This window comes from Electrophorus electricus, chromosome 5 (genome assembly GCF_013358815.1).
Source record: "Electrophorus electricus isolate fEleEle1 chromosome 5, fEleEle1.pri, whole genome shotgun sequence".
In the NCBI taxonomy this organism is placed as follows: domain Eukaryota; kingdom Metazoa; phylum Chordata; class Actinopteri; order Gymnotiformes; family Gymnotidae; genus Electrophorus; species Electrophorus electricus.
The window spans coordinates 25,899,779-25,926,109 of record NC_049539.1 but is presented as its reverse complement, the minus strand read 5'-3'; the positions used below and the strand labels follow the sequence as shown (position 1 = coordinate 25,926,109).

The following is a 26,331-nucleotide window of genomic DNA, read 5'->3' as shown; positions in this document are numbered from 1 at the left end:
TGACAAAGTATAAATGTTTTATCAACTTTGCAATTTTAACAGAATATAAATTTTAAGCAAAAAAGCTTTTACAGTAAACATTAAAGAACTGGTAATTGAAAACAATTTAAAAAATTAAAAGCAAAAAGGCACTTGTATAGTATTAACAAGCCCTATTCACATCTTGCAATATGCTTTCTTCAGCTATCAACTCCGCCATACAACCCACACAACCCTTTTTTTTCTTTTTACAATACAGTGGTTAACAAAGAGTCACTATCTCGTCCCTGTAAGCCCTTAAACAGAAAACACAGACATTTGGGTTTTTCACTTAACCCATAATGAACATTAGAATAACCGTTTCAACGGCGCGCTGTTCTTAAGCACATAGATGGCAAACCAACAGTAGTCACCGACAGTCTTGGCTGAGATGTTATGCTGCACCGGTTCGTTTTTTAATCTTTGGCAGCCCCCGTGACCGGCGCTGGGTCCACGGACTCCTGACCAGAGGTCCTCTAGGAAAGGGGGCTAGGGGGGGTTGTTTCAAGTGGCATGCTATTCAGAGCCATAGGAAAAGACAGAAGTCACGTCCTGGACTGTGCCGTGAAAAAAACAGTGCCCTTATCACCACCGACCCACTGTGTGCTGGAGGCCCAGTACTGTGAACTCAACTCAAAATGCCACGAAACCGTGCTGCGTGTTGTGTGTAGATGTGTGTAAGCAGCAATTATTTTGTGGATAACAGTATTGCCAAATCTATGCCCATGACATGGCATACTGATAAGGAACAATAAATATGTATATTTAAAAAAATATTTATTTAAAAAGCTGACATGGTTATCTAAGATTTTCTCACTAATAAACCAAGTTGTAAGAGGTATTAAGCCCTGCAATGGCTTCCAAAACATTCCACGAAGCATTTAAAAAAAAAAAAAAAAAAAAAAAAAAAACACACACACCACATCTTAAGATGGACCAGCTTTCTAACTGAAGCTGAACAAAATGAACTCTGAGGCCCGTCCACAAGCTAACTCCTGACGCAGGCACGGTGATGTTCTAGCGGCACTCCTGGGTTTCTAGGCCATTGTAGGCGAATGGTTCTGCCTTTGGGATTAAGGATCCTTCTTTAAAAGGAAAGTTTTGGGATTTGTTTCAACCCATAGGTTATTTAAAATCACTGCTTCCCCCGTTATTTCAAAGCACCCGTGGACTGGGGGGGGGGGGGGGTGTCGCTGGGCAACGAGAGGTTCTTCCACGCTCTGTTCTCATGATAAGAAAGGCTTTTAATAAGAGATGGATTGAAGGCAGAAAATGAAAATAGTGAATCAGTCCCTAACGCAGGTTGTGTGCGTTTTTTTTTCCAGAACGTGGGTTTATAATTCTGTTTGGATCAGTCCTAATGTGAAGTGCAACAGAGGGTTCCATGGACCAAAAAAAAAAAAGAACAGACATTCTCCCTCACACACACTTTCACCCACACACATTTTCATACTCGCATTTATCTATAAAATACCCCCCAAGCTTTTTTTTGGTTTTTTTTGCCATAAATAAATAAATTTCATTATTTCACATTCAGTCCATCATATTTTTTGTTCACATTTGGGAAACTTTTTTTTTTTTTTTTTTTTTTTTTTTTAACGCCGCGCTTTTCTCAGCAGTTCCAGATCTTTCCGTTTCGCTGGCTCTGCCCCCAGAGGACAAGAGTACTCCTCCAGCGCCAGTGGGATGTACCTCTCAATCATGCCCACAGGCTCCTCCCCCTGTCCGACCAGGAGAGACACCCATGGCGGGCGCGTGGCCACCCCCTGGAAGCCAAAGAAGGCGAAACTCCCTACAGAGAGAGAAAGAGAGAGAGAGAGAGAGAGAGAGATATTAAAGGTCCAGGCTGCATCACAGGACTAAGAGAGGGCAGGGTCTGTTGTCGGGCGCGTGGTACTCACCTCTGCCCTGCAGGTCTGCCACTTTGGCTGCTCCCAGGGGGACCAGATGCGGCGCGACCTTGGCGAATCCATCCGGCTGACCCCTTGTGGCAAGCATGACGATCGACCTGCAGAAAGGTGGTTCAGAGGACACGACCTCTCAGTTTGACTTTTAGTCCTGGAGTCCAGACTCCTTCTTCACAGCTGCACTGATGTAGGCCCTTTACTTCAAGATGATGAACCTGTATGACACCATCTTACACACCGTAATTAAAAGTTGCATCTTAAGTGGTGGTTCGAGAACTTTGAACGGGAGGTGGGCGTGGAGATGGGAGCATCTGCGTTTTATGCCCATGCTTCAGCCTTTCACGATCTGTGCTGCCAGGATGTGCGACAGCTGCAACCTCACCTGACTCCTCCACCAAAAAACACCCCTTGTCTGGATGAGGAGCTCAGGATTGCTCGGGAGGCTGAGAGTTCTGCACCTCAGATGCATTCCGGGACCCCCCCCCCCCCCCCCCAAGACCGCTGTGTGTGCGCGAGCCACCGTGGTAGCTGGTTTCCGCGGTTACCGCTCATCCGCGCCACCTTTTCGGGTTGTCTTACCTGGCTGGGATCCCACTGGTGAAATGCTGTTTCATCTTGGAGTCCAGCTTTGGGAAGAAGGATTGCTTGGTGACCTTGCCAGTGCAGGCATCCGCGGCGACCACGAGGAAGCCGACCTGGGTGAGGTTAAACTGCTTGGCGTTCACCTGCGTGAGGGCAAGAGCGAGGGATTACCGGCAGACGCGACATCCGACCTAGGTCAAAGGTTGCGGTATGATGGAAGCAGCTTTGGGCTGGGGAGTGTCAAGCAGAGTTCCTCACAGTGATAAAGGCTCGTGTGTCGTTGTTCTGCTCCTCCACGAGACTGAGCGCTTTGATCTGGGTCTGGAGGTAGCTGCTGGACGGGTCACTGGAGAAGACCAGCTGCGCAGACGAAAAACAGCAGCTGGGACATCTGACAATATTATTTCAGCAAGCCCAGAAGACTTGTCAAACACACACACACACACACACACACACACACACACACACACACACACGCGCGCACGCACGCCAGCCCCGGCGGGAGCATGAGGTGGGGGCAGGGCTTCACCTTGGAGGCTCCGCAGCGGGTGCAGGGCGTAGTGGTGGGCGGGGGCATGGGCGTGGTGGCGCTGGGCTGCTTGCGGTACTTGGGGTAGGCACGGGCGGTGCAGTTGCAGGTCTGCTTGGTGCTGGTGGTGGCCGTGATCTTCACACGCTCGCAGCCTCGCACAGAGCAGTAGCTGTAGCCGCTACGGCCATGCTGAGCCCGCACGTACAGCCACAGCAGCCTGGGGGCGGGGACATTTATTTAAATCTATTTGCATATTAATCCTATATACGATAAATGTACACACGCTCACAGACACACACACACACACACACACTCACTGACGCTCTGATTGTCTCTTACCCGGTGGAGCTGTCAAAAAAATACTTCCTGTCCAGGGGTCGTTTTTGTAGTTCGGCCAGGGAGGAGACTGAGCCATAGTCCTCCATGCCATCAAACACATTGTTCTGCCTGTCGTAGATATCCGACACCACCTGGAATACCGTATCTGAGGGGTAACACAGTCCAAGGAAAGCCCAGTCTCCTCTGGAGCAGCAGAAAACACACACACACACACACACACACACACACTTTTAACTACTTTTATTACATCAACGGAGCTCCAAACGGAGGCCTCGGTGACGCACGAGGCGAAACCTCGTGGATTGTGCTGTGTGGGGCGGCTTACAGATCAAAGTTGACCAGCGAGATCGCGACCTCCCGGGGCGCCTGGCTGCTCCAATGCAGCGTGTAGCTCTTGGTCAGCATCAGCACGGGCTGGTATTGCTGCGAGAGCGCGCCATGGCTGTTGATGCCCCGCAACAGCATGGGCCGCTCGGGGTACTCGTCCCTGGTGACGGACAGGCCGAGGTTAGGCGTGCCCTGCGTCTTTATGTACACCTGCAAGGAAGGGAGGGGCGTTAAGGTCGTGCCCCAGGAGCTGAATGAAGGAGCGGCGGCCCGCGGAGACCTCACCTGCGCGTAGCGGCCGCTGCACACGCAGCCGTTCCACTGCGGCACGTCCACGCACGCGGGGTGGCGCACCAGGAAGTTGTCGGCGCGCGCCACGTACGTGCCGGGGTAGCCGCTCACCGAGCCATCCACGTCGTGAAAGATGGAGTTCTTGTCGCCGTCAAGGTCGTTGTCCTCGAACCACTGGCCTGGGCGGCCGAAGAACGCCCGCAGGGTCACCTGGGGGTGGTGGAAATCGCACGTGGAGACTGACGATGACGTGGGAAATAAACACGCAGCACACGTACCACGCGGGGACCGAACGGAGACTTCCGGCAACTTCAAGCCGCGCAACGTCAGCCACAAAAAAAACCAAAAACGCACATCTTTGTTTATCAGCAATTTAAAGCCATTAATCGCCTCCTTTGTTCTTCAGGTTGCCAAAATTAATTCTGCAAAGTTGGCAACTTCCCATCACAGCATAGGAGACTGAGCTGCTGCCTCGTGAAACAGCTTGGTAATGCAATTAGCTAATGAATTACACATAGGTGTGTTGAAATAGGGTTAACGCTTAGTAGCGAATCGGAATGCTCCGGTTCAAGACCGGTTAGAGTTCTGGAAGGAATGTGTGTTCCAGGCTTAAAGCTCAGAAGCGTCGGCACGTCACGGCCTCTGTGGAGCTGGTTTTTGTAGCCATGGATGTCACATAACCAGACTCATCACGAGCTCTGCATGGGGCCTTCGTGGGCCCCAGGCTGCAGGCGCCTGCCCCTCTCCTTGCTCAGCGTTGGCGTGACGGATGGACGCCAGCCATCAGAGGGAGAAGAGTGTGGGAGGACCACGCCCTCTTCCTGACCAACAGTGTCATTGACACTCGTAACAAATAGTAGAGAGCATTACACCCGAGAGAGAGAGAGAGAGAGAGAGACAGAGAGAGACAGAGAGAGACACAGACACTCAGGGACAGATAGAGATGAAAGGAGGAGGGAGTGCCGAAAGCCTCAAATTCAGCAGCGCTCTCTAGACCAGGCCATTTGGAGCCCATATGGAGGCCCTGTGGTAGAGTGGCTCCCTCCCTGGGAGTCAGCGGGAGGTTCCATAATGTGCTGCTAAAAGGGTACGGCCGGGAGCATTCTCCGCCAGCCACCCGGCGGCTGACCGGAGCACCGGGGAAAGGCTGTGAGGCTTTTCAGCAGAGCCTAGTCCTGTTAACGACGACGAGGAAGAACCACCCTAAGCCAAAGACAGTTCTATTGATAGCGCACGCGTGCGTGCGTCTGAATGCTGGCACGGTCTCTGGGTTTTCTACATGAGCCCACACCACGAGCGTGTCGAGAACGCTCGGCCCCCACTGACCCTGTGCTCACAAACTGACCATAGATGAAGCGCTAGGAGACAAGGAACACAACTCGTGTTCACATGCCATCAGGGAGGTTGTAGCCTCTACTGTACATCTGTGCTGTAGCTATATGGTGATTCCATTAAAGAAGAAGGAAGTGTGTAAAATAAGACAAATATCTGGATAAAACCGGTATTGGGCTTAACACCACATGGAAACCATGTCAGTTCTGTCACACATGTATGCTGTTTTTGTGACTGTGTGTGTGGGTGGGTGTGTGTCCCAAGTGTGAGCACACACGCTTCTCTCTGTTATATAAACGCGAGCGTATACACACACTGACAAAGGGACTCACGCTGGACAGGAAGGACAATGAGGACAGGTTGTTCTTGGGCGTGATCTGCCAGGTGTACGTTTGATTGTGTGTGTGTGTGTATTAAAAAGGGACTCACGCTGGACAGGAAGGACAGGGAGGACAGGTTGTTCCTGGGTGTGAGCTGCCAGGTGTTCTTCAGGTTGAAGCCCACGGCGCTAGTGAAGCGCTCGGGAGTTGGGGCGTACGCCCGGAAAGTGCTCCGGAGCAGCCGTACGGGCCCATCGTAGATCTGGAAGCCCCGGATGGGGAACGTCCTGCGGGGACACGCGGCTCATGCAGTGAGGCGGCTGCGTAACCAAGTAAACTGGTACCACGCACATAGGGGTGGGCGATACCGACAACGATATCACGACGTTGGATCATACGATACGCGACACTTTTCTGATAAGTTGCAAGAGAGACAAAGCACCGGCAAAACAGTAACGTCACATTTAACTTCAAACCCTAAAATACATAAATAAATAAATAAATAAAAAGTGCTCAAAAACTGCTCAAACCAAAGAACTGACTGCGGAGGAATCCGCACCGAGGCCAGGCTCAGCGGGAACGCTCCACGAGCGGAGAGGTCTGTTCACTCGGACAGCGCACTCCGCGTTCACTTCACACGCGGTGGGCAGGTTCGGGTTTTCAAACCAAAGCCCACCGGTGACGTCAGAGTACCGGCGTCTAAAGGGCCTTTAATGTCACTGCCCAGACCTGGTGGCGGTTCAGCCCGGGCGTCTTACACAGGGCAAGGGACGCATGGGGCCCGTGTTGTCGTTCTCCCTCACTTGTTTCGGGGAAGCGTCCGCAGCTTGCCGTCCACGCCACCGAGGCCCCAGTATTTGTTCAGGCCGCCGTTAGTGCCTCGGTTCTTGCTCTCGCCCACGAACAGCGAGTCAGCCACCTCCTGACTGGAGCCGACGTCTTTAGGGTAGCTGCCGTCACTAGAGAGAGAGAGAGAGAGAGAGAGAGAGAGAGAGAGAGAGAGAGAGAGAGAGAGAGAGAGAGAGAGAGAGAGAGAGAGAGAGAGAGAGAGAGAGAGAGAGAGAGAGAGAGAGAGAGAGAGAGAGAGAGAGAGCGTAAACTGCTGCTGAAGCTGCATCATTAACTGAGACACGCTCTTTAGTTCAGAGGCTCCCAAATATTTAACAATTCGACGGAGGCGGTTGGCAGCAGCGTTTGTTCTATTAATGGACCACCGACTCAGGAACAACGTAAAAGGCAAATGAAAAAGCACCAGCAAGCTGATATTCATGCGCCTGCACACAAACTCACGTGAATGTGTGTGCACGCTTGATCATACACACGTATACCCCCACAAACACACATTTGCACATGTATTCATATGCATGTAACCACAAATACACGCACTCGCATGCATTCATATGCACACACATTCATATGTACAGACAGACAGACAGACATATGCGTTCATATGTATATGCATGCACAAACACCCCAAAACATTACCTTGCAAATGACAGGCCGACACCGTTGTCAGCAAAGCTGCAGCGAGAAGAAACACAGAGCACAGTCATATTTGATTCACCCAAAATGACCGTCATGTTTTCATGAAACAAACGTGCTCTAATCATGCACGTCTCCCCTACGACGGGAGCGTCACACACGCAGAGTTCTGGATGATGACGTCGCCGCCACGGATCCAAGCGCCAAGGTCGTTGTTCTTAAAGGAGATGAGCGCGTCGACGAGGGCAGCCACGCGCGGCTTGGCAGGGTCCGAATTCTCGTGGGGCCGGAACCTGAGAAGGGGGCGAGATGGGAATGGGACAGTTGCTGAGAAACATGAGAGGAGATGGTGAGAACGACCAACCTTCTCCATAGCAGTTAGGATTTACAGAATGTAGAAACACACACACACACACACACACACACGTTAGACCATCAGAAGCTCTAAGTAAGTCAAGTCTGGGATGACACATATCTGTAACTAACCACAGTAAGTCAATACACACACGCTCACACGTAGAGCCACTCCCATTCATACGCACATTCCACGGTGAGTGAACAGAGGAAACGCACTAATCTTCACTAATGTGTTTTCACAGTAAACAGAATCAACCTCTCTAGGGTGCATGAACACACACACACTGACACAGACAGGCCCCCACCGAGTTGTCCTGCTCAGTTAACTACAGACTAACCAAAACTAGTTTATTGTCTCCAAGTGTGTGTGTGTGTGTGTGTGTGTATGTATTTCCAGCGGTTCATGGCTTGCGTTATCTATGTGTCCCATAATTTCTGCATTGCGTGTAGATTAGTGGGTATTGTTTATACCAAACACAGCGACTGACAATGACACATTTTGACAGATCGGAGTCTCCGAGGCGCAGGGCTGATTCTGTTGGCTTTCCTAGATAAATACTGCATGAAAATGACATGAAAACAAAGCTAAGCCCAGCTCCACCAGCTCAAACCTTATCTTTTGGCTGCGTGGCCTCACCTGGCGCTGTTGTCCAGGCAAAGGTACTCGCGAGGATCCGCGGCACTGGCATTGCTCGTCTTCACACCCTTGTCGATGAACAGACCCGCCTAAGAAAAAAAGAAAAGAAATAAAAACAACAAAAGAACAGTGAGGGGATGGATGCGGAGGCTCTGTGCACGTGGGACGGGCAAAACACGGTGACGCGCGCAGAAAGAAGCAGCTGCATCAGGCGGCCAATCAGGACGCGGCAGCCAGGGACATCTCAAAGGAGGAACCTTTAAGCAGTCAGCGTTTCTGCGAAGGCAAGAGCGGAGGCGGATCTAAATGGCCGAATTCTGAAGGGTGACAAATCGCCGCGCAGAAAATGCGCTTTTACGCCTTCTCGGAACACGTGACGTTACGTGGGGAGAGAGGGAGAGGCACTGGGCCGTAAATAGGCTTGCCTCATGACATCACTCCTTTTGTGTGTGTGTGTGTGTGTGTGTGTGTGTGTGGAGAGATGGAGCAGAGGACGATGGAATATTGAACACCCGCACGTCTGTGTGGGTGTGCACGCGCGTTCTTCTGTAAGCAGTGGATTCCTTCCAAGAAACGATGATTTGTTTATGCATCACAACAAATGAAAAACATCAATTGGTTCCACATGCTTGTCCACGAATGACAGCATATTGCACGATGTACCCCCACCCTTCTCCCTCACTGCAAAACACACACCGTCACAAAGGACAATTATTCATTCATTCGATCAACAGTCTACATGTATCATTAGTATACGGAAATGAGATATACAACGGACTGAAATCTAACATTTCAACTGCCAGTTTTGCTGAGTGCTATTTATTTTAGCGCTGGAGGCCGAAGTTTCCTCAGATTCTGCTGGGCATGGAAAGCATTAACTTTCAAGAAACGTCAAACAATATTGAGTTACTCCAGTCACAGAATGTCTGATCCAGCTACATAGCAACCTGGAGCCTTCTCTTCATTATAAGTGGTTTATGAGGTTCAGTTTATGTGGTTAGTGCGGTCGGGTTTTAACGTCGGGCTTGACGACAGGTTCTTGCGGTACCTTGAAGTTGGAGTGGATGCGGTTGTTGTAGAAAATGCCCAGCGGAGTGAGTTCTGCTCTCGTCTCTGGTACCAGCCCATGAGAATCTCCCGTGGAAGAACTGTGGAAAACGTACCAAATGCCCGCATCCTAGAGGGAAAGGAAACAGATGTCTCGATCTGTCGTTATCATTCAAGAATCTTAATATCTGAAAAGAACAAACTCAAACTAAACACTGCACATTTGGTCATGATCAATTACGTTTTTATTAGAGACGAATGTTCAGTGGATTAGGCGCAGAATAGCCCCTCAGCCATGGAATAATGCCAGAAATCCAAGCGTGCTCGTGCTCTCCTATGTCCCTCTCCTTTGCCTTATGCCCCCTCCCCCCACCAGTAAAATCAGATGTTTTCCCCCCCCGTGTAGTGAAACCATCGATCGAATGCTATGAGACCGAAGCCACCGGCTTCCTGAGTCAAGCTCAGCAGGTGAAAGGTCAACAGGAAAACACAGGAGAGAGCCAAATACAGTAGTGCTTGGTTCTCTTTATCTACACTTACAGCCTGATGACAATGAGCTGACTGTGTTCAGCAACTTCAGCTGTTGACGACAGAAAGCTGAGGGTAGGATGCGAGTTATCCGAGGCCAAGGCAATGGTGGGAGGGGTTCTTCCATAGCAGGGATGTCATGAGAGGAAATCGACTGACGTTAAGTGAGAACCCCTCTCTCGAGTGGGACCATGGCCGGTCCACTAAATTAGGGAGCCTCCAGCGTGCGACTCTCAACAAAAACCAAACAAAAAACAACGCTGTTACTTTCTCAGAGCGTCCCACACGTCACAGCTTTAGGTCAGGGGTCTCCAGCACCCACTGTTGACATATTATTCCCTAGTGGGGGTGATCAGACAAACCTCTTAACCTGAAGGCACACTGACCAACAGGGTGATCCGCAGTAGCTATAATCCTGTGCGTTTCCCAGTTGGTAAAACATGCTGATATCCGATATGCTGCAAGAAGGTTGGGCCGCGAGTACGCAATCCAGCTTGTGTAATGTTATGCTTCTCTCTTTGGGTATAATTATCAACAAAGTATAGACAGTAGTTTCAGCTTTGTATTCACTATGACTTTAAACTGTAAACAAGTAATGCCTAGTTAGCTTAATGGAACCTCCGAATTACATTATTCGGGTCTTTTGTTACGCTTGAAAACTTATTTGGCTTCTCTTGTTCCCGTTTTTTAATTTTTTTTCCACATTTACTGAGAAAATAGTTAACCACTTCTAACTGAATTTCCTGGTAACCTTGTAAAAATTAGATTAGCTGATTTTAGTAGTGTATATGGGTAAAGAAATAAATGTGCATGAACCCAAAAGCACATGGTCCACCCTTGAGACTTTCCTATTATACCCAAGAGCAGGATAGCAGTTACGAAAAGGTGGAGTTCATTGGAGGGGGGGAAAAAAAAAAAAGTGTTTAATTTCTCAGGAGAAGGAAACAGAGTGAAAAGTTAAGAGAAAGCCAAAGTCAAAAGCCTATCGGTATGGACATCAGAAGTCACTGGTTTCCTTTCCTTTTCTTAGATCAAAGTCTTTTGTTTATTCAATTGTTGTCAGGCCTGTTGTCCTCACTCAATTTGCTCCCACTGCGTGCCCGGTAAACAGCTCCAAGGCCAACGGAGACGGATGTTTTTAGCGCTTGGTCAATGACAGTTTGTCTAGGATCTTCAGAGTAGGTAGTTAACGAGTTACAGAACGGCATCCGACTTCAAACACCACCTCTTCTCGGGAGTTTGCCTACAAAATCGACGCAGCCACGCTAGGAGCGAAAAGGGCTGGCTTTGAAGCAAGCAAGAAGACCATTTCCTCTAACCCTAAACTCTTAACTCCATCCATATGCAAAGATGATGCAGTTGATTACCTGTAATTATTTTCTAGTCTATGGAATTACCTCTGAGTAACAGTCCCCATTCATTCCCTCATCCCGAGAGGTTGTGTCAATATTTTCCACGTTAATCATGCTTGCTTCACCAGGAGTCTTATTTGCTTCATTTTTGTTCAATTTTAGCTCCGTTTTAGTGATTTCAACACTTCTCACTCTTAGCCGAGACTGTATTAAAATCTAAATTTCCCTTTGTGTGACGGTGTCGCTTTAATTTTAGCAGTTTGACGAGTGCCACATCGTATTAAAGGGTTCTTAAAGCATTCATGTCCCTACAGCTGAACTGTAATAACTGCAGGATGAGCTGCTGGTATGTCCACGTTGGCAAAACCTTCTGTTGTATTTAACATGCCAAACAGCGCAAACAACAAGGCACAAAATAAGCAGAAAGATCATCTGACTTAATAAAGGGTTATTTAGTTAAGATTAGTTAAGATTACGTAAATGTCGCAGGGTTTTAACCCCCCTGGAAACGGTACGTTGTGATCACACTCCAGTGTAATACATTCTCCAAGTTCCAAATCCATTTCCCAGACCCTCTAGCAGTCATGTGTGTTTCGGAGTGTACTACTGCATATCTTACAAGTACCAAGATGCAGCATCAGACTGCGTTTTAAAATGTGTTTCTAGAGCTGAGCTGTGCGTGTAGTAATTGCGTCCACTCATTATAGACATTCAACAGGAATACAGAATGCACTTCTCTTCAGCACAGGGCAGGTGAGGTTTACCTGTGAACCGGCTGCTGCGTTGCTGATCAGGTGGTTGTTTGGGTTGGCAATCCAGAACGTGGACACGGCCCTAGAGCAGACACACACACACACACACACACGTACGTTACATTCTTTCATGCACATATGGGTGTAAACACGCTTTTGGTTTCCATCTTGAAAATACATAAAACACACCTTGGACGATTGTAATAAAAACTGAGTGCCCACCTAACCACGATGACCTGTAAACAGTCAATCTAGTAGGACTTCTAGATATTTCTACAGCTCTCCCTCACGAGCACCGTCCTCGGCTGTGGTGCTCACATGGACCTCAGCAGGCTCTTTTCAACCCAGCTGATTCCCTAAAACCATTGTAAAAACAGCTTCCAAATTCATCTGCTCATTTCCTCAGGATCAGAAAAAGCTGGCCTGGCCTGGGATCAATGTCTGCCTATTCAGCAGACACTCTATTGGGCGCAGTCCCACCGGCTGGGCTGGACCAGAACTTGGATCAGTTACTCGGACACTTGCTACATATGGACATGGGGTTTTAGCTTAGCATTAATGACCAGTATTAAGCGGAGTGCCTTTGTTTGTTTGGTGTGTGTGTGTGTGTGTGAGAGAGAGAGAGCTCTTTCAGGTGCCTCTCTCCGTGTCTGTGTGTGTCACACACTTGCACTCAGTCGCGGGTGAGGGAACATGGCCCTTGTACACGCGGTCTCGTATCTCGGTGCACATGGTGTCATTGCGGTCGGTAGGCAGAATGGTGCCGGGCCGGGTCACCAGGCCAAGGTTATGGAAAAATACGTTCCTCTGCTCAATTCCGTCCTCCAGGAAGAAGCAGTGGCCCAGGGTGTCATAGCCCACGGTGTCCCTGACCTGCGCAGCGGACACAGAGGAGCAGCATTCGTTAGAATTCACTGCAGACATGGTTAAAAATAAATAAATAAAACAAATCTAAATTATTCTAATTGTTAAGTGAGTTTACAGACATTACTATGCTCTCACTAATACTTCAAATGCATTACAGGGCAGTGGTAACTCAGTGGTTAAGATACTTGACTTGTAATCAGAAGGTTCAAGCCCCACCACTCCCAAGTTGCCACTGTTGGGCCCCTGAGCAAGACCCTTAACCCTCAATTCCTCAAGCTGTACTCAGTCAGAATTGTAAGTCACTTTGGATAAAAACGTCAGCTAAATGCCGTAAGTGTAAATGACCTCAAGTGTTCATATCCTGATTTGTCAGGATTACAAATGATGATTTTATATGTTGATGTGTGTCATATTAACACTGACCCTTAAAAGTAAAGTGATATTGAAATTAAAGTAAATATTCTGAAAAAATGAGAAATAACAGAAATAATGCAGCTTTCATAAGTATTCACCCTGAATTGTGCACACACCCCCACACAGTAGAAAGGCTCACAACTGACCTATGCTACCTGTGAAGTTACGTCCTAGCCCCTCCCCCTTCCCCGCCCCCGGCCCCGCCCCTGCGCACCAGGAGACCGTTGGTGGCATGGACCACCACACAGCGGGAGAACGAATGGTGGATGGCGAGCGAGTCCACGTAGGCGGGCTGTGCGTAGCCGCCATGCCGGTCCACGTCCCCGCAGCGGTGGAAGTGGACGGGGTAGCTGCCCAGCACCGCCTGCTGTCCCATGTGTCTCAGCTCCACCTGGGACAGGTGCACCGAGGAGAAGTTGCCCAGGATCTGGAGAGAGATGAAAAAAGGGTGCAGAGGTGAAAATGGTCAGCCCGGTTTGGGGGGGGGGGGGGGGGACTGATTGAACTGTTACCTCTTTAATTCTTCAATCTGAGAAACACACTAAAATTCCTTCATCCTTATCTTAACAGGTGTCGTTTTGACCTTTTGACCTGCGTGCCACGCTCATTACAGAGAGCATCTGTAAAGCAATGCCTGTGAATCAGGGAATTTAAACTGCCGTTATATTTTTCATTTAGGTGGTCACATTCTGCAGTGCGATCATGTCATACAGACCGCTGCACTTTGACCTATACAACCATCATATGTTCAGATGGGGACACCGGGGCTCAGCTAACAAAGTTTACATATCTCTGCCCTGTGGTGGACTGTGAACTCATGTGGTTCTCATTTGTTCTGTCTGGGGGTCAAGACCCTACTGACCCTTTACTTTAGTGGTTTCTTTTGATTATGAACTCCACCCACTCCTCACTTGTTACCTTTGGTCCTGTAGCCATGTTCTGTTTTAAACTGCTCAAACAGGCATAAAAGTCGAGGCGTGAGCTACAGTCTTGGTATCCTTCTTGGGTATGGTAGACTATCATTTCTTCCCAAAGTGCTGTTTTATTAGTTCAGCTTTGGTTAAATAAACCCAGTCAATAATTACAGCACCGCAATCTCTTAATCTTTTGGGGTTGTTAGCACGCTGGTAAGAGCTTTAATTGCCGGGCAGATCAGCTCGCCGTCTGTGAGAATAGAGCCTAATGAGGGATTTGTAAATCTTTGTTTGCACAGTACGCCACTGACAGCAGTAGCTCATTGGTGGGTGGGAACCTGAGAACTGTCCGTCGTAAGACACTCGGCTTCTTGGAAGGCCCCTAATTTTACGTTACGCCTCAGACAAACCGTACCAGCAACGCTGAAATACCAACAAGGCTGAAATAATCACAGCACCTGCCTGTCCGATTCACGTTGGAGGCCGAGTCATTATTCGGCAACGCGTCATCTACCTTTCACCACCCTGGTTACCAGGTGTTGGTACCAGCAAGCAGAGCTAGTTGAAACCACAAAAACAGACAGACAGAAGACACAAAAAGAAAGAAGGAAAAGACAGGACAAAAAGGCCAGACTAAAAAGCACATCAGAGAAGGAAGAGGCTTGGCGTAGATCACTAGTGAGCATCGCTCCGATTCGAGACTAAAAGAGCCCCTGACACCAGCCATAGCTATGGATCCAGGCAGGGCTGGTTGAGGTTGGCACGCGCGCACACGCACCTTGATGTGTCCTCCGAAGGTGTCGTGGCTGAAGAACTGGCACTTGTTCTGGCCATAGCAGGTACTCTCCATCTCTCCGTGGACAAGGATGTTCCTGGTGAGGAGGGCCACCTCCGCCCTCATGTCCACGCCATCCACGATCTCCCCCACGTGGGTGAACTGGGGCTTCCCTGGCGCACAGCCAAATACACGCAGTCACAATCCTGCACGCGGGCCCATATCCCTCCCAAGCGCGTGACCCGCAGGCCTAAAACACTCCGAGTTCCGTCCGCTGCGACGATTGGCTGGCGTGAAATAACGGGTGGTCCGGTGGCGGGAAAACACCGAGCTGTAAAGTGCTCTGGGACGATTACATTGGGTCAAATTGGGCAACTGTTAGCGGACCCGCTTTGGGGAGGCAGGGAGGCATTCTCTTTTGTGGGAGTAAATCGCCGAGTCACTGAGGAAACCGCTGCAAAGGGCAGCAGGTGGAGAATAACTTTCATCAGCAGCAAACCACAGGAAACATGAGAGGAGCATGAAAGTCACACACGCAGACAGACGGCTCTTTTCTCCAACACGGGCTTCCTGTGTGTATGTCAATGCGTGCACGTGTGTGAACTGAGTGGGGGACCTTCGTGCCAATTCCACACACACCAACAAAAGCCGCTCAAATTCATCTGGAGATCTGGACGTCCGGACCAGCGGCATTCAGCCAAGATCCAATTGCTTGTTCTAAAGACGCTAATAAGCTGAAAGCAGGAAACGTACGCTGCCCTTTTCTGGCCTCAGAGGAAGACGCGGTCTCCCCTGCCATCCGAAACTCGGCCATCTTGTTTACCGGTAGCTGTAAACTAAACTTTATTTTGTTATTTTTCCATAAAAACGTCCCTAGGGGCTGGAACGCCTCTGCCAAATGAGGGGGACTCGGCTGTAAACACAGCGGGGTTGGGTTACAATACGACCTCGGCCGAGAAACTTCTCTCCTGAGAAGGTGAGCATGTTTATTAACTTTACAAACCACAGGAAAACCAATACCGCGCTCCAACACACTCCCCTCACACAGCCTTACCAAAAAAAACACACATTTTGTTTGGGCCCGATTCCTGGAACAGTTAGGTTCAGCGTTTCATATTCATTAGTGCGCGCGCGCACACACACCCTCACCTTGTATGCGGACCTGCCTCTTAGTGCAGTGGGGGCAGGGCAGAAGTGTGAACTCCTCAGCCTGGTGCATGGAGTAGTCAGTGCTGGCCACCACCACGCGCTCCCCTGGACGCCAGCTGCTGACATCATCCTGCAAGTCCAGGACCACCTGGTCCTCCACGTCCACCGTGAAGCCCGAGCTGGCGTAACCTGCGGGGGACATGCAAGGGGGGGTAATTGGACAAACCCACCCCCCCCCCAAACAACGACAACAACAAAAAACTCCATCATTTGATTTAACTGTCCTAATAAATCGTTGGTCAGAAAACAAGAACAAAAATAAAAAAATAAACCACTCCTCTAAGCTGTGTCAATTCCCTCATGACTGCGTGGACTGTTGTGGGAGCATCCAGAAAAACAGAAATTCACTTCCGTAATCTTCCTGTTCAAAAAGAAAAAAACAAAATCCTGAAAAGATTTAAATATTAATTCAAACTAAGACTATGTCGGAGTGTTTCTCCGATGATTTGCTGTAGGGACCATTGACCGTTCATATACAGTACCATACATGTAAAGTTAATGTGTCTACGTAAGCTTTAATTCAAAATAGGGATGTTGATAAAAGTGCAAGATGATGTCAGCTGTCTGCGTTTAGACACGTTTGCTAGTCTCTGTGGCGAGCCAGCCCAGTCAGCAGTTGGCTTTCTGCTGTCTCATCCAATCTGAGCATGGTTCCCATGTGACGTCACGACTTTTCTGGAAGGACTGAGAGTCACGGTGCTCCGGTAAACCTAGTCCTTCGCGTGACCTCATCACTTCACGCATGCCGGTTCCGGAAGCTCAGCTGGGCGGACCACAGATACCGAGTGCAACGTGGTGCGTTTCGGGACTGTGTGTCAACTCGGAATCGAGTGCGAGAAGCCGTGTGGAATGCTGACCAACGCCCCCAAGCAGCCACCGGAGAATTCCACCCGTCTAATTCCTGTGTTAAGAGATCGGAATTCTCTTAGAGCATGCAGGCAGACCACTAGGGCACAATCTAGAGCTCCAATGAACTTAAAGCAGAAAGAAGCTTTTTATGCCATTTCCCATACTAATCATCACCTACGCAGCTGTGTCATACCATATGCATATCGGACACTAATCAGGCTTTCCGTGATCGTAAACGGAAAAGGGCCAGCCTTGCTTTGAAGGACTTGGATCAAGGCAGACTAAGGCATGGCACTGTGGGACCGTGTGGCATAAGGAATTTCCAGCAGTGACCGAATCCTTAGGCTTTAGCGTGACCAACCTGGCTCCATGGCCAACATTCCCAGACTAGAGAGCGATCGTGTTCCATGGCGCTGGCCTTCCAAACACGCGTCTTCAGGCTGAGAGATGCCAAGCGACTGGCGGTGTAAGTTGAAGCGTTTCAAAAGGCGCGGAGCCAAGGCCAACGGTGAGGGCCCGCACGGTCACAGTGCCCTGAAGTCCTTAGGCCTGCCCTTACCTGCTAGGTCATCGCCGTCGCACTCCCCAGAGCGAATGACATCGGCACACAGCTGTCTTTTTAAAGAGTTTACTAAACGATTCGGTTGTGGGTTTAAATGGCAGGGGGAAAAAAAAGGAATTATTTTATTTCAAAAGTACAGAAACAAAAGAAAGTGAAGAAAAAGTGCAGGGAAGTGGATTGTGGGTAATTGCAGCTCGCCGAGGCTCCCGGGAGACATGCACACCCCCGGAACCACAGCTAAACCCCATCTGCATCAACACCACTTGGTTTAGCGAGGAAGCGGGTTGTGGGACGAGGCCAAACCTGACAGCCCGCGACCGAGAGCAGGCTGGGCGGAACACCCGGGACATGGCGGCAGCCCCCGTGGGAGGGTGTGGCTGGTTGCCGGGGGAGACACGCACCATTCCTCCACTCGCTGTAGGCAGTCACGGCGAACCGCACGCCGTCGGCGGTGACAAAGTTGCGGTGCGCCAGGGCCCTGCCGCGCGTGTCGTGGTTCTCGTGCTCGCGCACGGCTTCCGTGCACGAGCCGTTGCCGCCGCCGACCACGGACACCAGCGCCCACGCCTGCCTACGGAGAAACAGGAGACACGTATTCAGGTTGCAGCACGGTTCCCATTTGCGGGTTGTTTTTCTGGACGTCTGCAGCCCGCTTTAAACCTTGGGGATGGTGCACCACGAGACTCGGCTTAAACATCCTGTTCCCATCATAAAACTCCGAAGAAAACACTTTGCGTCGGTCTGACGCGAATCTCCGTGTGCTAATGTGTTACCTGCTGCTGCTGCTGCTGCTGCATGCGCTCCTATCTGAATAAACACCCCTGGGATCAAAACAGCACCACGTGACGAAGATTAGCTGCGGTTGGGAAGTGGAGGCTGGCCTGCGGGCCTTCCCGGAACTCGGAGATCGAAATTCGAGGCGGATGACGAAGTGAATAGAAAAAGTGGAGGTGCTCAAAAATGCTTTGCTGTTCTCATCATTTCACGTTTACCTTCTGTTCGCCCTTACGCTGTTCTTACGTCTCTCGTACATTGCTCTGATCGTGCCTCTCGTACTGTACGCCTGTGTCGTCCATCCGCCCTCCACGTTCCTACCCTGCCTGTAGCAGTCTTGCATACGCACAAAGCTGTGCTCGATGTGGACACCAGCGGCCTCACTGCGTGGTAATAAGGAGTCCTGAGGGCAGGGATCCGTTAAAAAGAATCGCACAAACCCCACGGACAAGCTGCCAAGCACGTTGCGCAACACCGTGGAGTTTAGGAGGTAAAAACTGCTCGTTTGCCACTTGTCTGCTGGCCTGCAGGGGAGACAGAGGAAAAGCGGAGCTTTTAAAATGTCACTCCGAAAGGATCTGCGGGATTTTTTAGGTTCCATATGGCCAACACATGTTGGGCCTTGGTTCCAATATCCTTCAGTGCTGGCTAATAACAAGCCATTGTCTCCCTCTCTCCTTCTCTGTTTCCCCTTTCCTTGATCTCACCATTCTCTCTCTCTCTCTCTCTCTCTCTCTCTCCCTCCCCCCCCCCCCCCCCCCCCCCCCCCCCCCCCCAGTGACCAAGCCCAAGGATCACTCCATGCTTTCCTGTTGCATCACAACGACAAAACAAACACAAACAAAGAGAAGGAAAGACACAAAGAAAGAGAAAAGGAAAAAAGTCCCTCAAGTGTTTTACGGGCTAGTCAAACTGCCTTCGCCCCTTTGGGGAGCTTCTGGTATTAGCGCTACTGTTGCAGGGACACGCTCGGGGCCCTCCTGACGGGTTCTTGGGAACAGCTCCTGAGCTCAACGTGCGCTCGCGAGACGGACTCCGCTGGTCTGGAACCCTTTTTAAATGCTGGATCTGAGGCGGCTAAACAGAAAACTCTCCAGCTGGAAGGCTGCATAAATCACACAGCAAAAAAATTAATTCAGTACAAAAACTAAAAGCGTACTAATGGCCTTGCAAGTTAAGCAGCAGCCAATGAACTTTTCACAAGCCATCAGAAGTAACACTCGCAACACAGTGGAATCTTGTCATCCCCTTTTCTGTCTAGCGAAAACACTGTTTTGGAAAGCCCCAAACCTGCGGCCAGTAAAGAAACACTCAGGCTCTCCCTCTCGGCCATGAAACGTTAACGGCCTTCTCTCCATCAATCGCAGCGCCGCGTTCCTGATCTGAGACCGCGGCAGCCCGGGCTGTCTCTTCTCCACAGCTCAGGAAAAGGGGAGACTTGCACTTCTCCCAGATATCACCACATCACGTCACATCAGTCGCCTCCAAAAAAAAAAAAAGAACCAGATATTCTAGTGGGATAAGGGTACGTGGGAACAGCTCAGACCACACCCACAGAGGCTCTCTCACAAAGCAGGCCCATGAAAGAGGGCTCAAGGGGTAGAGGTACTGTGTGATAATGGGGGGGGGGGGGGGGTATTTGATGGGTAGGGTGCTGGGTCAGCGGGGACATCTGCGCTGCTGACGCCACACTGGGTCATGTTCAAACCTGAGAGGTCAGAGTGCACCCTCTGCTAGCGGACCCGGGGAGAAAAGGCCACATGCTGTTTGCGAGCTGTTAAAGGGCCAGCCAAGTGCCGTCCCCCCACGGCATTGTCACTGGGGGTGGGGGAGGGGCTGTGTGTATTCTTGCGTTTGTTGCCGGGGGCTGTTGGACACATAATGGGGTGTGTGTGTGCGCGCGCGCAGGCTGAGCTGGCAAGTGTTTGTGCCAAAAGGTTTCAAGTTTCAAGTTTGGTTTATTTGTCACATACACAGTATAACTCGCAGTGAAATGGTTGAGAGTGCTCTGCCCAAACTGAGGAAAAAGAAAACAGGGGTGCGTAGAGGGTGTGAAAGTGTGTGTGTTTGGGTGAGAGGAAGAGAAAGAAAAACAGAGTGTGTGTGAGATAATAAATACATATATATCTATATATGTGCTCCGTTCGTAACGCGAGTTTCTGGTGAATTTCTTAATTGTCTGTTCTGCAGACAGCGCCCTTTCTGCCTTGCTGAAGACTCAGATATAGGAAACAGCTTTTTCCCCTCCCAAGCACAAATGCTAGAAATACTGGCTAACCTTCCAGTGAATGTTTCCTACAGGAATATGGATCTTGGAAACACGTGGTGGTGGGGGGGGGGGGGGGGGGGGTTCAATCGGGAGTGTTTTCCTTGGAACATGCGAGCACAGGGCGAAAGGGGAAGTGTGAAGACGGAGTTCGGAATTCGGTGTGATGCAGAGCAGCTACTAAACCCTGCTAACCAGTCAGACGAGCCCGGAGGCAGCTATGGATCACGTCTCGATTGGTTCCACGTTGGCAGTCCTGGCACCGTGTTCACCGAGTGTCGGCTTGCGGTGTGTGCTGCGTGGACACAGCGTCTCCCCGGGAGGTTAACAGCTAAACCAACATCTCAAAGATCTTCCGCATCAAAACCAGAATAGTTCTCGACAAGCCCTCCTCCCAGTCTGACTTTCCTAACGGCACAGACCGGAACATTCTCGCTAAGCCCTGAAGTTTCTAAAGATGGTCTCCTGCTCCACCTGAGCCAATATCTGAGGTTATTAGCTTCCCGTCAGCTCAATTTTAACGTGCATGCATGAACGCTTTCTGTGTGAACCTTTATGTGAGACGCGGTGAAGTTCCAGTTCCTGACCTGAACTGGAGCTCATTAACATAGGTGCTGCCCAGGACGTCCTGGATGGTCTTCTTGGTCTCGTCCAGGAGGCTCTTGACGGCAGAGTCACCCACGGCGAGCGCAACGATGCGGCCGGGTGGGAGAGAGCGCAGCAGCTGGCTGAGGCGGCGGCTGTCGTTCTGGTGCTCGTGCGTGTCGAAGCGCTCGACGTGCAACCGGGCACCCGTGTCCTGGTCCACCACGCGCAGGTTGATGCCGCGGCTGAAGTTCTTCTGGAAGGCGTAGGAACCCGCCGACAGGCCGGACGCTGGCAGCGTGCGTGTCAGCAGCGTCCAGGACAGGCGGCGGGCGCCGTGGAGCTCCAGGGTGCCGCCCGGGCGCACCCCCACGAACTTGCGGCCGAAGCCGGGCACATCGGTGGCGCCCGCGTCGTCCGAGCGTCCCACCAGCCCCACGATGGCCCGGGAGCGGTAGCGGCACTCGGGGCCGCCGATGTGGAGGGCGCCGCCGTCCTCGATGAGAATGTGCCGCGTCCGCAGGGTGATGTTCTTCGAGCCGTCCTTGTCGTCGGCAAAGACCACCAGCCCTGAGGAAGCACGGGAACGGGTGAAGGCCCATTCTATGACAAATGTCAAATTCCCCAGACTTTTTTTGACTGAAAAGCTGAAATTCCATGATCAATAATAAATGGAAAAACAGGTCACTTTTGTTGAATGGGTGTGTAAAAAGCAAGTAACCATAGCAACCACTCACACAATACGGGAAATGCTTGAAAACACTGTGATACATGGAAATTAAAATTTAAAGATGCTACAAACAATTCCCAGACATTTGGACTCTGTCCAAAACATTATCAAATTCCCTGATTAAATGTTTGGAACATACTTAAATTTCCATAGAATTCCAGAAAAACCATGGCCCACGAGAACCCCGTTATCTGCTGGGGCTCGGCATGTTAGACAACATATTAGAACTCACATCACTCGTGACACTGCTATGTAGTATTCATCTAATACATTTTTTTTTTACGGTTTCTAATGTTTTTTAGCTAATGGAATTGCTCATCTGTTGGGCATCATGGTCCAAGATCCATTTCCAATCTGTGGTATGGTGCCACATTGGTAGCTGTCTCCCCTAATTCCTTAACTCAGCTTCCTGTCCGGACACTCAGACCTCACCTCCGGACTGGATGGTGAGAGATTGGAGGCTGGCCGAGGCGACCAGGCGGAACCTGTCCCCTCTGCGCACCACCGCAGGTGTCCTGGGGCCTGTCCCCGGGTTCCAGTCTATCAGAGTCGGGTCATGATCCGGGCAGTTCTCTGCAACAGAACCAGGACTGCCGTTACAGGGAGCAGGGGCCTGTTCCACTGCCTAGGAAGACTGCTGGAAGAGAGGGGTTAGGAGTTTCTGCGGACAGCTTCAACACTGCGTGGGATTGGGAGGAATTAGCAGAAAGATTATTGAGCATTTGCGGAAGTAATGAACTCACCGGATTAAACGAGATATTTGGACTTTGTCCAAAACATTATCAAATTCCCTGACTAAATGTTTGGAACATACTTAAATTTCCATAGAATTCCAGAAAAACCATGGCCTACGAGAACCCCGTTATCTGCTGGGGCTCGGCATGTTAAGACAACATATTAGAATCCGCATCACTCGTGACACTGCTATGTAGTATTTATCTATTAAAAAAACATTTTATGGTTTAAGATTATTGAGCATTTGTGGAAGTAATGAACTCACAGGAACATGCATGCATGCAGTTATGTGCATAGACACACGCACGCACGCACTCACTCACTCACCATCTAGGACGTCTCCGGACGTAAGGCAGAGAATGAAGATAAGGGTGAGGAAGAACGCCCCAAGGAAGACACCGGTGCAAATGTAAGTGTTCTTCCTCTGCAGGTTCTGCGCGTGCTCCCGTCTGGCCTTGTCTTCAGACGGGTGAAGGGGCGGGGGGCGCGCAGGGGGCGGGGACAGGCGCTTCAATGGTGGCGGGGGCGGAGCCTTGGTAGGAACAGGCAATCGACCGGGCACAACCTTGCCCGCAGTGTAGCCTGCAGAGCCGTTGGCCGGAGCAACAAAAACAGGGAGGTGGCCATTATTCCCCTGCATGGTACGACCTGGTGCCACTCTGCAGGAGAGGGGAGGGGGGGGGGGAGAGTATTTAGAATTCAATTCTCATCCTGAAGGCGAAGGTGTAATTTGATAGGATATCGCCATACACCAAACTCCAGAAGACGTCACAAAGTGCATCAGCAGTTTCAGGAGTGCGGTTTCGCACGCGGGCGGGATATCAGTCTGTAGCTCTGCTGTGTGTGTGTGCTTTGTGGTGGAGGGCTCTTTTGAGTTTTTCGCATTTTCAAGGTATTTACACAAATACTTGGCACCAATTCAGTAAAATGCGCACACACTAATCCTCAAAGAGAGAGAGAGGCCAGCCACTCAAGCCAAAAAGAACCCACTCTAATGTCCTAAAATTCTGTTCACAAAACACCAACTCCTAAGACTAATGTCGTTGACAGCGAGCGTTTGAATCCATCACACAGTAGGCAGAACGGCCTCGATTTGTTTACCAAAAAAAAAAAAAAAAAGATAGAGACTTCTTTACAGAACAGCAGTCATTAGGTGAAATAAAGCTCCACTAAAATATCAGCTCAGTGGCGCAGTGCTAATAAACAAACTCCCGTGCCATCAGAACATATTAAGGCACGACACCACACACACACGCCTGTGGTTCAGAAACTACCCGTGTCGTCCCGAGAGTCCAGCCTGAGTGGCCGTCACTCCACCCGGAGCTCGGACAGTGGCCGGGGGTGAATGAGTGCCAGGCGACTCAGTCCGGAGGAGGGGGTCCTCCACGGCTTCTCTTCGCAAAATCAACGAGTCTCTTTGTTGGCTGAGGTGACGAGGAGAAGCAGATCTGCCTCTGGGGAAAGGGACTTCTCAGGCTTTAATAATGCTGTGGGAAAGACCGGAGATGCACCAATCTGGACTCTGACTTCTGGGTTGGATATCAGGCTGCTATCAGGAGCTGGTGCAGTCCAACACCCACTCTGAAAACCTTTGGAATAATCCAAACAGCACCAGGGTAGTAGTGCTCTTAGTTACACTTCCTGGGTTAAATGTAGATTGGTCCTTTGCTGAACATTTTTAAATCTGTAGGTTTACTTATCCTTAAGTGTATAGCTTAACTTTAAGGAAAGGAATCTACTTTTAGTAGTCAGTCACTTTTACTGATAAAATACAAAAAAAAAAAAAAAAAAAAAAAAAAAAGTTAACACATCTGCGTGGCGTAAAACCTTATACCTCCAGGCACAGTGAAGACGACTTGGGGGGGGGGGGGGGGGGGGGGTTGGGAAGGTGCATAAATTTCACTGCAAATGACACGACGTTTTTTTTTTTTTGGGGGGGGGGGGGGGGTGGCTAGCAACGCCTCACGACTCTCCTGACAGAAACACATCAAGCACACTGTTAGTAAAATTAGCGTTACTTCTGCACCAAGCTTCTTTAACGAGGTCTAAAATTCAACGCGCACACGTTCCCCTACCTATCGCTACTCCACCTAGGATTACGGCGCATGCGCACCACCATTCGACAAAGTTCGTTCTCCTTTTCGGATGCGTAATCGCAACTGCATCAAGCTTCAGTCTATTTGTAATGATTTGTCCCTTTTACGAACACAACCGTTATCTGCTTTTGGGGTGCTCCAAAAGCGTAAATCACGATTTCAACTACCAAAACCAGCTCTGTTCGTTGGTCTGTCGTAGTCCATCTGCCCAACCTGCAGAGTCTGGGGTGTTAAGGGCATGTTTGCGGCACTATCCAGTACCACAAATTATATGAAATATACTTATATATACATAAATATTATATATATATCCTTCGATGAGAAGGCAAATGGGAAGTTAGTTATATTGTATTCGTCGTAAAAACGGGAACGACTTACCAAGATGCACAACGGAGCAGAACATTGGCATGAGGAGCCCAAAACGTTTTATCTTGAACAAGCAGCCAAAGTATAGCAAACTTTGTGAGGTAGACACACCAAAAAAATTGAATGTTTGACAAATATGGAAACAACAATGCTGTCACTAATGCTGTTACAGTGAAACCATCTACCGAGTCAGGAAGACTACCAACCCAGCAAGAATTACAATTCAGCCAAACGCGAGTCCGGACTGCGAGGAAAAGTTTGTCCGGCTCAAAATACACACCCTCGGCTCTCTGCGGAGCTCCTCTCTGGTTTTCGCGTCTAAACGCCCGTTTGTTCCTCAGACATTTCCTCAGAGGCTGGTTTTTGTGAAGGTAAACCCTTCATCGGAGAGACCTTCATCTCTGTCAGACACGAAACGTCGGCGCTTACCGTTGGCGGGGCTGCGCCGCTCCTCGGCCGGTCGGTGTGGGTGGGGGCGGTGAAGGTTAACGTTTAACGTGTAAACTGGATAAACCGTGTGTGGGGCGCGTTTAACGCTTTTATTCGCATGGTGTCGAAGTCCCGCGGCTGAGAGCGACGAGCGACACCGTCCTAGGCGCGCGAGGAGAGGAAGTGGAGCGCGAGGAGGGGCCTCCGAGCTCGCGCGTCACACGCACGCTGCGTTCGTTCCAAAGCGACAAGAGTGTCATAAATCCGCAAAAAAATAAATAAATCAATGCTGAAATAATATCAAACGGATGTTAATCTGTTTAGTAATGTTTTTCATCAAATATGTTAAGCAGCGAACTTGTTAACACCCGTTCCCCTTTCTCGGGTAGGCTTATTCTGCAAAGCAACCCTTTGCACACAGAGTTTTGGGACATTATGCGTGCTCCAAAACGCTGAAGGATTATCTCCATCCCGGAAGAAAACACGTCTCGTATTTTTTTTTAAAAACACCTCTTACCCAGACCCTGCAGTTCAAAGGTCATGGCTCCAGGCTTATTGAATTGACAACTCTGACCTATAGGTTGTAAACATCAGTAGCGCTAAGTGAATATATGTGAACTTCAATGGAAAGCAGTTATTTTAGGCTGTGGTGCCGCCCCGCTGATTCAATGTCCCAAGACAGATATAAAATGTATTTTTATTCTTGGTCATATTGGCATTGATATAGCTCGACCACAAGAGGGCACCCTACCACTACTCTTTCGTTACCGCACGCCTACAAGACCCAGCAAGTCACAATCGCAGCCCGGGCGACTACCGTTCACACCTGGTCCGGCTCGGTGGGTGATTCTGGGACTTGAGTCGGGTGTGTAGGTGGACTGGGTTAACCAGAGGTGCATTCGAAATGCACACTACTAGTGTGGCTAAAAGTAGTGTGTAGTATAGAGTACGTGACCA

At 49.8% G+C, this 26,331-nt stretch overlaps 1 protein-coding gene across 4 annotated transcripts; it reads right to left on the bottom strand.

Annotated features, from left to right (window-relative positions):
- On the bottom strand, positions 1-25,524 carry cemip2 (cell migration inducing hyaluronidase 2). Of its 4 annotated transcripts, none has more exons than XM_035526584.1 (24): positions 25,375-25,524; positions 22,811-23,142; positions 22,181-22,321; positions 21,021-21,588; positions 17,795-17,964; positions 15,923-16,111; positions 14,777-14,946; positions 13,299-13,511; positions 12,471-12,676; positions 11,816-11,885; positions 9,173-9,301; positions 8,125-8,213; positions 7,292-7,423; positions 7,134-7,169; positions 6,452-6,607; positions 5,758-5,935; positions 3,991-4,206; positions 3,704-3,915; positions 3,379-3,561; positions 3,037-3,256; positions 2,766-2,867; positions 2,505-2,650; positions 1,920-2,026; positions 1-1,810 (listed from the first exon to the last, which is right to left on the bottom strand). In XM_035526584.1, the coding sequence occupies exons 2-24, from the start codon at positions 23,121-23,123 to the stop codon at positions 1,614-1,616; spliced, it is 4,143 nt and encodes a 1,380-aa protein (XP_035382477.1). In that variant the 5' UTR covers positions 23,124-23,142; positions 25,375-25,524; the 3' UTR covers positions 1-1,613. The 4 variants fall into 4 exon arrangements, with proteins under 4 accessions (XP_035382477.1, XP_035382478.1, XP_035382480.1 ...); XM_035526585.1 differs by lacking the exon at positions 25,375-25,524 and adding an exon at positions 25,226-25,366; XM_035526587.1 differs by lacking the exons at positions 14,777-14,946; positions 17,795-17,964; positions 21,021-21,588; ... (1 more) ...; positions 22,811-23,142; positions 25,375-25,524 and having other exon boundaries at positions 4-1,810; positions 15,923-16,052.
- Between the last annotated feature and the right edge of the window lie 807 nt (positions 25,525-26,331).